The 14,209-nt window shown below is 53.9% G+C and overlaps 4 protein-coding genes across 4 annotated transcripts; all 4 read left to right on the top strand.

The window, feature by feature from the left end:
- Positions 1-3,580: 3,580 nt before the first annotated feature.
- RHO25_005014 (uncharacterized protein) lies at positions 3,581-4,744 on the top strand (the record flags this gene model as incomplete). The annotated part of the gene is made up of 1 exon (XM_023595922.2): positions 3,581-4,744. The coding sequence occupies one exon, from the start codon at positions 3,581-3,583 to the stop codon at positions 4,742-4,744; it is 1,164 nt and encodes a 387-aa protein (XP_023457454.2).
- Positions 4,745-5,435: 691 nt separating this feature from the next.
- On the top strand, positions 5,436-7,492 carry RHO25_005015 (uncharacterized protein; the record flags this gene model as incomplete). The annotated part of the gene is made up of 3 exons (XM_023595923.2): positions 5,436-5,495; positions 5,574-6,149; positions 6,200-7,492. The coding sequence occupies 3 exons, from the start codon at positions 5,436-5,438 to the stop codon at positions 7,490-7,492; spliced, it is 1,929 nt and encodes a 642-aa protein (XP_023457447.1).
- An 880-nt stretch (positions 7,493-8,372) lies between these two features.
- On the top strand, positions 8,373-11,356 carry RHO25_005016 (uncharacterized protein; the record flags this gene model as incomplete). The annotated part of the gene is made up of 3 exons (XM_023595924.2): positions 8,373-8,610; positions 8,666-9,391; positions 9,447-11,356. The coding sequence occupies 3 exons, from the start codon at positions 8,373-8,375 to the stop codon at positions 11,354-11,356; spliced, it is 2,874 nt and encodes a 957-aa protein (XP_023457448.1).
- Positions 11,357-11,980: 624 nt separating this feature from the next.
- Positions 11,981-13,312, top strand: AAD14 (Putative aryl-alcohol dehydrogenase aad14; the record flags this gene model as incomplete). Its single annotated transcript, XM_023595925.2, has 4 exons — positions 11,981-12,438; positions 12,501-12,523; positions 12,580-12,803; positions 12,866-13,312. The coding sequence occupies 4 exons, from the start codon at positions 11,981-11,983 to the stop codon at positions 13,310-13,312; spliced, it is 1,152 nt and encodes a 383-aa protein (XP_023457449.1).
- Between the last annotated feature and the right edge of the window lie 897 nt (positions 13,313-14,209).

Here is a 14,209-nt window from a genome sequence, read left to right on the forward strand (position 1 = left end):
AAGAGCTATACATCGGAGAAAAGGTTGCGCAATCGCGCCACTGAGACATGTATCAATTGAGCCGGGTGATATCTCATGGAGAGCGGAAAATCCGGGGCGAAATCTGTCGCTTCAGGAGTGAGCTGACCAGAGGGGCAGTCGTGCTCGAGGTCGCGCTGAGACACATATCAAACTGAACCTCGAGAGCTTTCATGAACGACAATGACTGTCGTCGTAGTTGTTGACACTGACAGCATCAACCTACAAAGCCCTTGACGTTTTCCAGAGACGTTGCAGGACGATAGAGATGTGTCGACAGCTGCGAACACGAGTTGGTTGCGCAATTCCAGGCCAACGGCCAACGTCTTGAAGTTCATATCCCTCAGCGAGCGTACCGCAGGCGAAAGACGTTGAGCACCCTGTCAATCGTGCTGGCTGATCTTTCACAATTGCGCAGCCTGTTGAGCCGGAGGCAAAGGCTGTGCATGAGACTTGCGACTTGTTCTGCTTGAAAGAGCATCTGCAACATTGTGCTCTGTCTCAGCACATCCGGATCGATGCTCAATGTGCCGTGCATGGGCAGTGATGGCAGATGCTGTCACACTACTTTCCACAACGGACCCGCGTCAGTGCGCGACCGACGCAACGTAGATGCATCCGGGCCACTGCAGCACTGCTGTCCACAGCACGTACGAAGGCCTTTCCTGCGACAGGGTATGGAGCTTTCCGATGACAATTAGGGCCTGGGGAGAGCGGAGTGTTTTCCCATCCCGCCTGATGGGTAGATTCACAGGGCGCACGATGGTGTGTCGATGGCGCTGGGCGGGACGGTACCGGCCGATCAAGACATCCGATCTCAAGTGGGAGCTGTGAAGCGACGGCAAACTTGATGAGACAGAGCTCTCGAAAGCTTGCGGCGTAGCAAGAGGTGCCCCAGGCGGGCACATTATTGACTTTGTGTGCGCATCAGTCAGGGGGAGAGGGCGTCCCAGTGCGGTGACGTGAGACGAGAGCTCGCCTACGTTCCACCAGGCCCATCGCATACGGCGGAGGCAATAGTGGTTGTTTCCCAATGCGGGAGCGGACTTCGCGCGTCGCCGAGCAGTCCATGCCAGATTGGAGTCGTCGTCGCCAGAAATCGCGCGTGATGGCGCGCTGGGCGTGTGTAGCGGGGCTGCAGATTCCCAGTGTGGACGCGGTGCAGTCGCGTGGCCATGCCACAAACGGCGCTGATGGCGCGTTGGGCTGGTGTGATATAACGTCCCGCCGCAGGCACGCATGCACCATCAGATGCTAGCGGCCGCAGTTGACGATGGCCGCGCCGCATATAGCACCTGCTGCACGCCGCGACTAGTATCATCATGACGCGCCGCCCAAGTCGTCGATGTGGCAGACAGAGTGGCTGCAACTCATCTCGCCCGCTTGGCACCCTCCACCACCGCCATCATCGCGGACATGATCGAACTGTGGATGGTCGAGGAGCGGTCCGCGGGTACGATGCTGTGTAACAGGCGCGTGCGCCAGCGAGGGCGGAGGGCGGAGCGGGCTGCTGTGCAACTGGATGTGACGCCATCTCACCAACGAGCTGGAGACTCTTCTCGCTAACTAAGCGTGCGTGCGAGGCAGCGGGAGCGCACAGCGGTCCCGGCGGATCTGGCTGCGCAGGCGATCTGCCGCCAGTAGTTAGCGTTGCGCGCCAGGGGTCGACGTCGATTGTGGTTGATGCTGCTGCTGCTGCTGCGACGCCTGGCCTGGCACCGCCGACGACGACTCGCCGCCCTCTGTCCGCGCTGCAAGGGCTCGCCTCCAGCTGCGGGCGAAGAGTCAGGCGCCGCATCGCAAACGTGCTGTGGTTGGCGACCGCGTGCGATTGTCTTCGGCGAATTAATCGTCAAGGTTGGAGCTTGAGGATATTCTCGTCGCCGCCCTCCATGTGTCTCAGCGAGGACACCCTGGTCCCGTGCCGCCGCTGCCTCGACATCAGCTCGTCGCGAAGCCGCAGACGCAGACCAGACCCGCAACTGCACTTCCGCCCACCGCCATCGTCCTCGGAGCTCCCTGCTCACTTGGACGTGGGGCCTGCATCAGGCTTGTCGGCAGACGCTGCAGGCATCCCAATCAAACCACCAGCCCTGCACCCACGCAGCCATCCTCACCCCGAATTCCAAATGCTATATTTTCCCACTCGCACCACTACTCACGGCTCGAAGTAGAATGAGCGATCGGCCAGGATTGAGACGACCACCATGACGCTCGCCTCGACGGCTAGCACTTCTACACATCGTAATAATGTAGCACTCACGCTGAATCTTGGTCTGCAATGTCCCAGGCCATGGCTCTCTGGCAACAGGAGCCGCCTCCGAGCAGAAAAGTGGGCTGCGATGGACTTTCCTGGTTCAGGCTGTCCGGCTCTGCGATTCCTCGGCTTGTTGCGAATGAGGAACTGGCTGCAAAAGCCGAAGCGATGCGTACGCTGTCCTGGCAGGCCACAATCATCTGAAACACGGCTACTGACATCTGCCACTGACATAGCACTATCAATGTCTAAAAATGCTTCACAAGAAGACCTGGTGGAGGTTTGGAGCCTGCCCGTGCACTTTTTGCGCGACATGTGGGCAACGCACAGGTGCAGGACGACGTACGGTCAATCTGATGCCAGCAGCCACGGCAGACTCAGGCCACGACCATAGCGGTGCTGCTATGCCCGGGCGTCGTTCGGTCGAATGCACGCCTAATCTCTACATCGTTGCCGCACAATGGAATTGCCATCCATCTCACAGCTTGGTGCGAGTGAGACCGACATCAGTCGCAATTCAGCTTCAGCGTTGGAACGCTCGCAGCGCAATCGCGTACCCTGGACACCATTCGGCTTTATGGTCGTCTCCATGTCAAGTGTGGGTGCCGATCGTGCCCCTGGCAAGTGGCTGCATAACGCATGCATGGTCGCCCCTGCTCGTGCTGCGACGTTACGCCAGCTGCATGGAATCTGGGTCCTCGCCTTTGGATGAAGAACATCACCATTGCCCCGACCGTGGTTGGTACCGCGCTGTCGCTATGGGAATTTGTCCATCGCGATCTTTGTACTCCCGTCTTCACCACCGCCTCACAACGTTCATTTGAAACGCCCTCCCGCGACGATACGCACCCAGATGTTTGCAAGCATCGTCAGTGTGTGAAGCAGCGCCCCTCAGTTGATCCACCACAACGCTCGCGAAGCATCATTTAGACTTCGGCCGTTGATCGACGACACTAGCGGCAGAGCGAAACCCTATTAACATTGTCAACCCGCATCACACGTCCTATTGTGCCTAATTCAGTCTCGCATAAGACTTTCCACTACTGGCGTCAATCTTTATACATACTTCCACTGGAGCCCAGCTCTCGAAACACCCAACGTCAGAACATCTGTTGCTCGTCGCTGTCACAACACCCAACGGTGGCCAGTTCGCCAGTTCACTGCACGTTTGAAAGGTCAGTGCAACGCCTGCATCGTCTTCTTACAACATCTCCCTCTTCCTCGCCGTTCGCTGAACTGACATTGAACAGCTTCTCCCACAACGCAACTGAACAACAACGACTACTCCTTCACAACCTCTTCACAATGCCACAGCACAAGCGTGGCCCTTGGTCGCAGGCCGAAGACAACCTGCTGCTTCACCTTGTGGACCAATATGGCGCGTCGAATTGGGTCCGCATATCCAGCACCATTCAGACCCGATCCCCAAAGCAATGTCGCGAGAGATTTCACCAGAACCTGAAGCCGAACTTGAACCACGACCCAATCACGCCTGAAGAAGGCGTCCTCATCGAGCAGATGGTGGCCGAGATGGGCAAGCGTTGGGCAGAGATCGCGCGTCGCCTGCGAGGACGAAGTGACAACGCCGTCAAGAACTGGTGGAATGGTGGCATGAACCGCCGTCGCCGCAACCAACAACAACGACAGGCAGAGTTCGAGATTCGACACCACCATCCTCACGCACACCCCAACATGCACAATATGCCGACTGCTCCAGTGCAACAACCACTCCCACAAGCCTGGACGCAGCAGCAGTTCTTCCCACAGCAGCAGTACATGGGCAATCCGGGCCACGCACACCCACAGCAATACGCACACTTTCCCACTGCGGTGGCAACGTTCGGCAGAATGGTCGAAGCTCCCCTGCCTTCGCCGTCAGCATATTCCCAAATGTCAGCGGACGGCGCCCCGTCACTGATTTCAGATTGCTCGTCTCTCGACAACCGCTCTCCACGCCACGGTCCATCACCCAACCCCATTGAGCTTCCTCCACTCGCAGGGTCGCGCGAAGAACGCCGCTCTTCTGCACCAATGCTTCGTTTAGGTGTGCCTGGCACCTTCGCCCAAGACACCGACTTCATGACGATGGAGTCATTCGGAGACATGCGCAAGCACACACCGATGCTGCAGGAAGCATTCATGCCACAGTCCTCCGGACTGCCAGCACCTACGGCATATCTTCCTTCGCAGCCCAGACACTCACCGCCAATGCAACAGACTCAGCAGATGCAGCAGAGCTTCTTGATGGCCAACCAGCAACCACCGCGTCGGCACTCGGCGTACCCCGGCATGCAAGGGCACATCCCCTCAACGCCAATGGACCATCACCACAACATGGCCCACGCCAAATATGACCAGCACAAGTATTACGGCCACATCGACTCCGGCATGGCTACACCCATCATCTCCGGCCACTCTCCTGAGGACTCACCCAAAGACAAGATGAGCCTCTCCAACCTCACACATTGAACGACAGACCTTTTTCCACAGCTTCTCTTGCACAGGCACCCTTAATGTACATAATTATACTGCTTAGGACGGGCGTTTGACGATACCCTATGACCTTGTGGATACAGAGCTTTTTGTGATAGCGTTCCAGCGAAGAGTTCAGGTTGGGAGTCTTGTTTGCGCGGCTGGAGAACTGCCATGCTCAGTTCGTAATGTACAGCTGTACTAGATATTGGGAACCAAAAATTGAAGGCGACTTATCTTAACTTCCTCAGTCCACTCTCCAAGTGACAATTGTCCCCCTACACCCGATGCCTTGGGTCAAAGTCTCTGTCCCATCCGGTGAGGCCCGCTCAGAGTGGCGCTGTCATTGCCCACGCTCAGGTCTCCTGTCGGCACTTGATGCTATTCTTGCATCCTCGTAAACCACGCGCTCTCGGCAGAACGGAGTCGTGCAGAGCGTCTGAGAGCAAACTTCAGCTTCAGCGTCTCAGACTCTGCGACGCGAGTCGCTCCATGCCAAGACTTGGGCTTTCCCTTTTGAGTTTACTCTCCGTTTCGACATCACTTGTGATGCTCAGAGACCTGTTCTTTGCGACACGCGCACGTGAAGCTCCATCGCCCAAAATGGGGTTCTCCATCTGATCGCATCGCATCTGCAAGCAAACAATGACTGGTCTCACGAGGCTAGATCCCGCTACGTTCCGAGTCAATGTCGGCACTACTCTACACGCCCGATCCTGCCATTAATAGCACATTCGTGGTGCAGCTTGTATGTTATTACATATGTATTGCCATTGACTCGGCATTATTCTGCAAAGTGCTTCTGCTAATAGTAACATCGTCACAGTCGCAGCGCGACTTGTCCCTGCGTGTGCCGGTCAACTTTGTCACGCATCCGGGTGTTGCTCTTTCCGCCGCGTGTTTCGGGAACAGACGCTACGAGGAGTCGACTGCTGCGAAATGCCTTTCTAACCTGCTTGTGTCTGGCTTTCGTCGGATAGAGGCTGATGTATACTGGGATGCGAGCAGATCGACGTGGAGTCTATGCCCGGTTGAGCTGGGAGGCAGTGACGAGTCGCTTACTTCTTCCACTAGCTTGGCAGCCACCACCTCTGCGGGATTGTCCCGAAGACTCGTTGCTGGGGATGATGGCCCCGGAAGAGATGTACCATTGTTGCTTCAGCAAAGACAGAACGATGAGGCACTGAATCCGTCCCCTCCACCTGCGACGACCGTGACAGCATCCGACAGCATATCGGCCACGGCTACGCTGCTCGCCAATCCGACTTCGTCTTCGATAAGTGGTAATGTTGAGCCGACAGACGCAGATGTAGGAGATGGAACACTCATACAAGCTGGTTCCTACTCCTGCACAACCTCTACAGACTTTGCTCTTCTTGTCAGCATCATTTCTGCGCACATTGTACGAAACTACAAGGCTCTACTTACAAATCTGCAGCTGACGAGTTCCAGGTCAATACAGACACTAATATCGGCGCGACAACCCTGTTCCTTACACTCAATGTGCACGCTGCTGCATCGGCTTCGAATCCTGACGGCCCTGCTGAACAGCCTGAGGACGATAATCTGCCCGAGGGCGGGTCCCTGCTAAGCTCCATTATCAACAGCAATGTGTCTTCATACATATATTCCCCTCGGGAGCTGCTCAATCAGCGAAATGATCTAAACACGAGTTCGTGGTTCACAACACCTGGAGTTTCAGAGCCAATCTCGGAGTATTTCCGCGTTGAAGAAAGAGGCAATACTCCATACACTCCTGATGGCTGGCCTGGCGAGAACTATCTTGAGGTGCCTGGCTATTCGAAGCGCTTGCTTGTAGGCTTCGGCACTGTCGACCCTCAAATGTCTAACTACAACTTCACTGGAGACAGTTCTACGATATTTCCCGCCCAGTATCTGGAATCTAATCGTAATGTCACATTCACCAGCGGAGGTACTGTGGCTACGGGCTGTTTCTACAATCCTGAGCAGACCGTCCTAGCTGAAGCAAATTCATCCTTCGTATTGTCGACCGTGGGCAGCGGTGAAACAGTGCCGTCCGACCAGTTATACACATACTTCGAGAGAGCACGAAATCTCACCAGATGCGGCATCTCTCCGATTCTCAATGCCACTCTGGGAAATTCTTCTGCCGACCGCGAGTTCCGGCCTTATCAAGAATTCGCAAATAACACGGTCTGGTCGTGGGGCCCAGGCGAGCCAGTAAATTCCACTGGCGAGGATATCAATGATTTCAGCTGTGCCGCACTCAATGCCACATCCGGCACATGGAGAGCCTCGGACTGTAGTGAGTCCCGGTATGGCGCGTGTCGCGTTGGGAATGAACGATACGCCTGGCAAGTGAGCGATTCCGCCGCTCCATACGAGCGAGTGGAACTGGCATGCAAAGAGGACCACAACTTTGATGCTCCTCGTACTGCGCTCGAGAATGAGTATTTGCTTTCAACATGGCGGAGGTATCGCGCAGAACCTGATAGCGATGTTGTGGGCGAGCTCCTTTGGCTAAACTTCAACGCTCTCGACGTGAAAGCTTGCTGGGTCATCGGACAAAATATGACTTGTCCTTATGATGGCCCTCAAGAAGAACAGTCGCGGAGAATTGTCGTGCCTGTAGTTGGAGGCGTCATCGTCTTCGTGCTTACGGGGTTGACTATATTGATCAAGTGCGCTGGAAAAAGGCAAACATCGAAGCGGCGACGAAGACGTGGCGATGATGGCTGGGACTACGAGGGCGTGCCATCGTGATGTGTACGCGAGGTGAGCGATTCAACGAGCTATTCCTACATAGACGCAACTGGACTCTGGAGCAGAGGACCTGGCAGACGTACAAACAGACATATCAGCGATAGACTCGATTCTTCGAGCTGCCTTGCTTGCGTGGGCAATGTGAGCCATGTTGTCGCTCTCTCGCGGTCTTCGAGCGATGTCGGCCGTTGATTTTTCACATCCAGTGTCTTGGTCCTCTGTCTCTCTTGCTGACAGCTGCAGAATTGACCTTGAACAGGCCCAATCAATGGCGACACAGGTGTAACCTTATTCGAAACCCTTCATTTGCCAGCCACAGCATGAATCTAGTGATCGTCTTACCATGACCGACAAGAGACCGACCGAAACTCCACACTCGACTCCAGCTTTCCCCATCTTCATTCCTCAACAGTCACCCCATCAAACAACATCGGGAGTATTTTCGGGGTGTTGATGCGATACAATGTCGCTGCCAAGTACATGCAATGTGGAGTACCTCCGTCCACTACAACGCTTCCATGCAAGATCTCCTCTCTTGGCAGCATTTGACTTTGCTGGGCGCTTCCCTGCACTCCAGCCTTCGAAGTCAGCATCACCGACCCGCACCTCCTCATCAAGTCCTTCTTCTTGCTTTGGGCCAATTGACTAAGCGCTTTTCGCTACGAATGAGCGGCACGTCCGGCCTTATGCTCATTGCTTATGTGCCGAAAAAGCGTTGCATCGCGCGCATAACTTGGTGTCACAGGCTTGGCGGGCTCGCATTGAGAGTGAAGTGGATGCGGGTTCCATCATGATGGATTCGCTAATTGCGAGCGGAGGCAAGGGCTTATATAGTGTCATCAGGCATCCGCTTCATTTTGGGAAGAAACATCCTCGCATCATGTTGGGTGGAATTGCTTTGACGGGTGCTGTTTTGGCAGCTACTGTCTCTGGCAGAGCTGTTGTTGTGAGACAGTCCGATGCTAACACTGATGGATCTTCATGTCCTGGATATTCGGCGAGCAATGTGCAAACGACAGGTACTGGGTTGACGGCGGATTTGTCTCTTGCTGGACCGGCTTGCAATAGCTATGGAGAGGATATTCAGAATTTGAAGCTCACTGTCAATTATGATACTGGTGAGTTAAGCTCTTTAAGCTCTTAACGGGATTTAAGCCACTGACAACGCCACAGCAAAGCGACTTCATGTAAAGATTCAAGATGAGCCTGCGATTGCATACACAGTTCCAGAATCCGTCTTTCCATACCCAAGCAACAATGCCTCTGTCTCTGCAGACGATGCTGAGCTGGCGTTCGCGTATGAGGAATCACCCTTCAGCTTCCGCGTGATCCGAAAGTCGACAAACGATGTCCTCTTCGACTCGTCAGCCGAATCACTCATCTTCCAAGATGAATACCTCCGCTTGCGCACAGCATTGCCTGAGAACCCAAACCTTTACGGTCTCGGCGAGCACTCCGATAATTTCCGTCTAAACACCACGAACAACACTCGCACACTGTGGTCTCGAGACAGCTACGGCATTCCCGAAGGCACAAACCTCTACGGAAACCACCCAGTGTACTTCGACCACCGCGGAGCAAATGGCACACATGGTGTCTATCTCCACTCCAGCTCGGGTATGGATGTCAAAATTGACAAGTCCAACTCGACTGGACAGCAGTATCTGGAGTATAACTTGATATCTGGTATTCTGGATCTGTTCTTCGTTGCTGGACCTACACCCACAGAAGTCAGCAAGCAGTATGCCGAGATAGCAGGTCTGCCGGCAGAAATGCCATACTGGGGTTTTGGTCTACATCAGTGCCGATACGGATATCGTGACTTTTACGGAGTGGCGGAGGTGGTGGCGAACTATTCCAAGGCGAATATTCCGTTGGAGACGATGTGGACTGATATTGGTGAGTAATCTTTCCTCCAGAAAGCGATGAAAGTGTACTGACCTGCTGCCCCCAGACTACATGTATGCCAGATACATCATGACAACGGATCCGGACCGCTTCCCAATCCCGCGTGTTCGGGACATTGTCGACTATCTGCATGAGAATGATCAACACTACATTGTCATGGTCGACCCTGCTGTCGCATACCAAGAGCAGAAGTATGATAACTTGACTTACACCACATTCACCACTGCTGCTGAGAATGGCTACTTCGTTTACAAGAACGGCAGCATTTACAAAGGTGTCGTCTGGCCTGGTGTTACGGCGTTCCCAGATTGGTTCCACCCAGAAGTGCAACAATGGTGGAATGAAGAGTTCCTAGCGTTCTTCGATAGAGACACTGGAGTCGACATCGATGGTCTGTGGATCGACATGAACGAGGCAGCCAACTTCAACTACTACGGCGACAATCCAGAGGAGACTCAAGAAGAGCGTGGTTTCCCTCCTACTCGTCCAGCTCTCCGCTCGCAGCCACGACCAATTCCTGGCTTCCCAGCTGAGTTCCAGCCTGGTGCGCAAGATTATCCCCCTGATGATTTGGCGTATGCTCCACCGTGGCTCGCACCAGACTCGAACCCCAACGATGCAAAGAAGCGATCTGTTTCGGCAAACGCGCAAGTCGCTCAGCCTGTGAAGCGTCAAGCTTCCACTTCCCCATCTGGCGCAGAGTTGATTGGTTACCCCAACCGCAACTTCCTCGCACCGCCATATCGTATTGACAACGCCAACACTGTGGAGGACATCGGTGGCCTTTCGAACTTTACTCTCGACACTGACATCGTGCACTACGACGGCCACGTCGAGCTCGATGTCCACAACCTCTACGGAACCCAGATGAGCGAAGCTTCTCGCACAGCTATGCTCGCCCGTCGTCCAGAACGTCGTCCTCTCGTCATTACGCGATCCACTTTCGCAGGTGCCGGCCGCAGCGTAGGAAAATGGCTCGGAGACAACCTGAGTAACTGGGACCAGTACCGCAACTCGATCCAAGGCATGCTCAATTTTGCATCCTTGTTCCAAGTCCCCATGGTCGGATCAGACATTTGCGGTTTTGGCGCCAACACGACTGAGACGCTTTGTGCACGATGGGTCACCCTTGGTGCTTTCTACACCTTCATGCGAAACCACAATGGCGATACGTCGATTCCTCAGGAATTCTATCTGTGGGATACTGTTGCCGAGGCTGCCAGGCACGCACTGGATATCAGATACCGACTGCTGGACTACATCTACACTGGTTTCCACAAGCAGTCCAAGGACGGTACTCCAGTCCTCAACCCGCTCTGGTTCTTGTATCCTGAGGACGAAAATACCTTCGGCAACCAGTTGCAGTTCTTCTACGGGGACTCTTTGCTCGTCTCGCCAGTGACAGAGGAGAATGCCACAAGCGTGAGCATTTATCTTCCAGATGACCGATTCTATACCTGGGGATCCTGGGAAGTTGTCGAAGGTGCAGGTGCAGTGGTGAACTTGAATGACGTCGGATTCACCGAGATCCCGCTCCACGTCAAGGGTGGTAGCATTTTGCCTGTGAGGCAAAAGGCTGGTTACACCACGACTGAGACCAGAAAGTCGCCATTCGAGATCCTCGTCGCTCCAGGTCGTGATGGAAAGGCGAGTGGGTCGCTGTATCTGGATGATGGTGACAGTCTTGTGCAGGCTGCTACTTCGGAGATCACCTTCGAGTATGAGAATGGGGAGCTGAAGATTGGTGGTACTTTTGGTTATACTACTGATGCTCTAGTCACTACTGTGACTGTGCTTGGTGGTGGCTCTGGTGGAGGAAAGGCTCCTTCGTACTACAAGGGAAGCACGAAGACGAAGACCTGCAAAGATGATGAGTGGCAGTATGATGCTGGAAAGGGTGTCAAGACTGCCCAGGTTAATGAGGCTCTTGATGGCGAGATGGTCGTCCGGGTTTAGGCGGACAATGGACTTGATATGATAGATTATGACCTGATGTGAATGAATAAATAGTTCCGCTTTCTAGCGCCATGTTGCCTTGAATCGTGATCTGGCTCCATATCGTCCCGGTATCGAGCTTGCTGCTGGGTCCCAGTCGTTGCTTCGAGCCTGGACCGCGACATAGGCGGGCATGCGCAACTTGGCCACGGAGTCGTCTTCAGCTCAATGTTGAACGTGATCCGATGCCTTGCAACGTCGATGGACGCCTTCAAAGCCTTGTGGAAGCAGCGGACGGTGGAGCGGTGTTTCCATGCCAAGACGCGGACAACAGCGGCCGCGGCCGCGTAGTTAGTCAGCGTGGAGTTTACCGGAGACACGGCCGCTCTGCTCGATTTGAGATCATACTTCTTTCGTGACATCAACACCGCACCACAACGCTTCACTAGCTCACTTCCATCACGGACTTTGCGTAGGACTTAAGCTGCTCTATGACCGAATAGCTCTTGCTGTAGCTCAGGTACAACTATCTTCGCTGCTTCCTTTCCGCTCTATTTCCATTGACCACAACTTCTCTATCCATTGAGAGACCAATTCACTTCGCAACCACGAACAGAAGCAAAAACACCCACCAACATCGCAAACATGTCCTTCTTGTTCGAGCCAGCGCCTGAGCCGGCCACCCCACTAGGCCGCTACCGCGTCCTCTCCTCCACCGCCGGCGTCCGCGTCTCCCCTCTCCAGCTCGGCGCCATGTCCATTGGCGAAGCCTGGAACGACTTCATGGGCAGCATGTCCAAAGAAGACAGCTTCAAGCTGCTCGACGCTTTTGAAGCCGCGGGCGGAAACTTCATCGACACAGCCAACAACTACCAGAACGAGCAATCGGAAGAGTGGATTGGCGAGTGGATGGCCAAGAAGAAGAACAGGGATTATATGGTGATTGCGACCAAGTTCACCACTGGTTATCGCGTTGAGAAGGATGGCAAGGGAAAGACTGTGAATCATGCTGGAAACCACAAGAGGAGTTTGCATATGAGTTTGAGGGATAGTTTGAGGAAGTTGCAGACGGATTATATTGATATTCTGTATCTGCACTGGTGGTGAGTAATTGAGGCCCTTCGAGACCCTGAGACGTGGTTCGCTGACTGAGCTGGCTTTGTAGGGACTGGACTACCAGCATCGAGGGTGAGTGAAATATAGACGAGATCTACTCTGAAGTGCTTTGGACTAACGTCGTTCAGAAATCATGGATTCACTCGATGCAGTTGTCAAGTCAGGCAAGGTCCTCTACCTCGGAATCTCAGACAGCCCGGCCTGGGTCGTGTCTGCCGCGAATGAGTATGCCAAGTCCCATGGAAAGACACAGTTCTCTATCTACCAGGGTAGATGGAATATTATGGTCCGAGACTTTGAGCGAGAAATTCTACCAATGGCACGCCATTATGGCATGGCCCTGGCTCCATGGGTAAGTTCCACTCGCAAACGCTTTAGGCATCCTCGTACATTCGCTAACAATCGAATTTGCAGGACGTTATTGGCGGCGGCAAGTTCCAGACCAAGGCACAGCTCGAGGAGCGTAAGAAGAACAACGAAGGCTTGCGCAGCCTCATGGGTGGTGAACAAAATGAAACCCAGGAAAAGATCTCGGCCGCTCTCGAGAAGGTGGCCAACGCTCACGGCCTGGAGACTCCATCCGTGATAGCTCTGGCCTATGTCATGGCTAAGGCGCCGAACGTCTTCCCGATTGTCGGTGGTCGCAAGGTGGAACATCTGCAACAGAATATCAAGTCGCTCGAAATCAAGCTGTCGCAGCAGGAGATCGAGGAGCTGGAAAGTGTGCTAGACTTCGACCCCGGCTTCCCGAACACTTTCATCGGACCCGATCCGCATGTCGTTGGTAAGGCTTCGGGACTGCTTGGTGCTGTTGCGCCGATGTCGTTTGTTTTGGCGGGAAAGCCTATTGGTCATGAGTAGACTTAGAACGAACATGTATGATGCTACGCCTAAGATAGATGAATAGAATAACAACAGACGATGACTGTGGGCTTCCGATGTGAGCTCAAATCGTGAACCAGAGGATTCGCGATCCATGGCGGCCTGCACAGTGACGGTTGGACAGAGCTACTACGTGCGAGTACAGCGACTCTCAATTCATGCGACAACGCTTTCGCGCTGTGTTTGGACATGTGGTGGCATGAAAATTACTCAAACAACGGAGAGAGCACAGGTGAAAATGCCTTCTCTGCAGTGTGCAGAAAGCGCTTTTGAGCTGCATCTGAACTTGTAATGGCATGCAGAACATCCAACGAGCGGAGATGCTTACTGTCCGAGCAGAAACTCTGAAGTAAGCAAAAAGTACCACTGCGCTACATCTGGACCTGTGGTGGTGTGCAAAGCGCTCGCTGAACGGAGAGAAAGCGGCTGAGCATACGGTCTCCCATAGACCGCCGAATGCATAATTTGTGTAAGTTTCAGACGCAATGCCACGAGCTTTGATCAATCGGCAGAGACAACAATATGACTTGCAGCAATTGCATTCACATGAGGCAGCTTCGGCAATGACAACGAGAATTTATCTGAAGTAGAGGGAAGCTCGTTGGCGTTGCTGTAATTGTTTTCTTGGAGAAATAGGAACGCACAGGATACTGACTCTGGAATACGCACCAAGCGCTCGAGCTGTTGATTTGGAGACTTGATGGCATGCAAATTACCTCAAGATACGGAGAATAGTGACAAGAATTCCCTGCTTTCCAAAATCTTGCCGATTCTATCACCTGGCATAGACGGAATTGTAGCGCCATTCAATTTGATCGATTGACAGAGATGGCAAGAGGATGAATTACTGCTTCCGCCCTTCGAAGCCCAGAAGTT

The sequence above is a fragment of the Cercospora beticola genome, chromosome 3 (assembly GCF_033473495.1).
Source record: "Cercospora beticola chromosome 3, complete sequence".
NCBI classification, from domain to species: Eukaryota; Fungi; Ascomycota; class Dothideomycetes; order Mycosphaerellales; family Mycosphaerellaceae; genus Cercospora; species Cercospora beticola.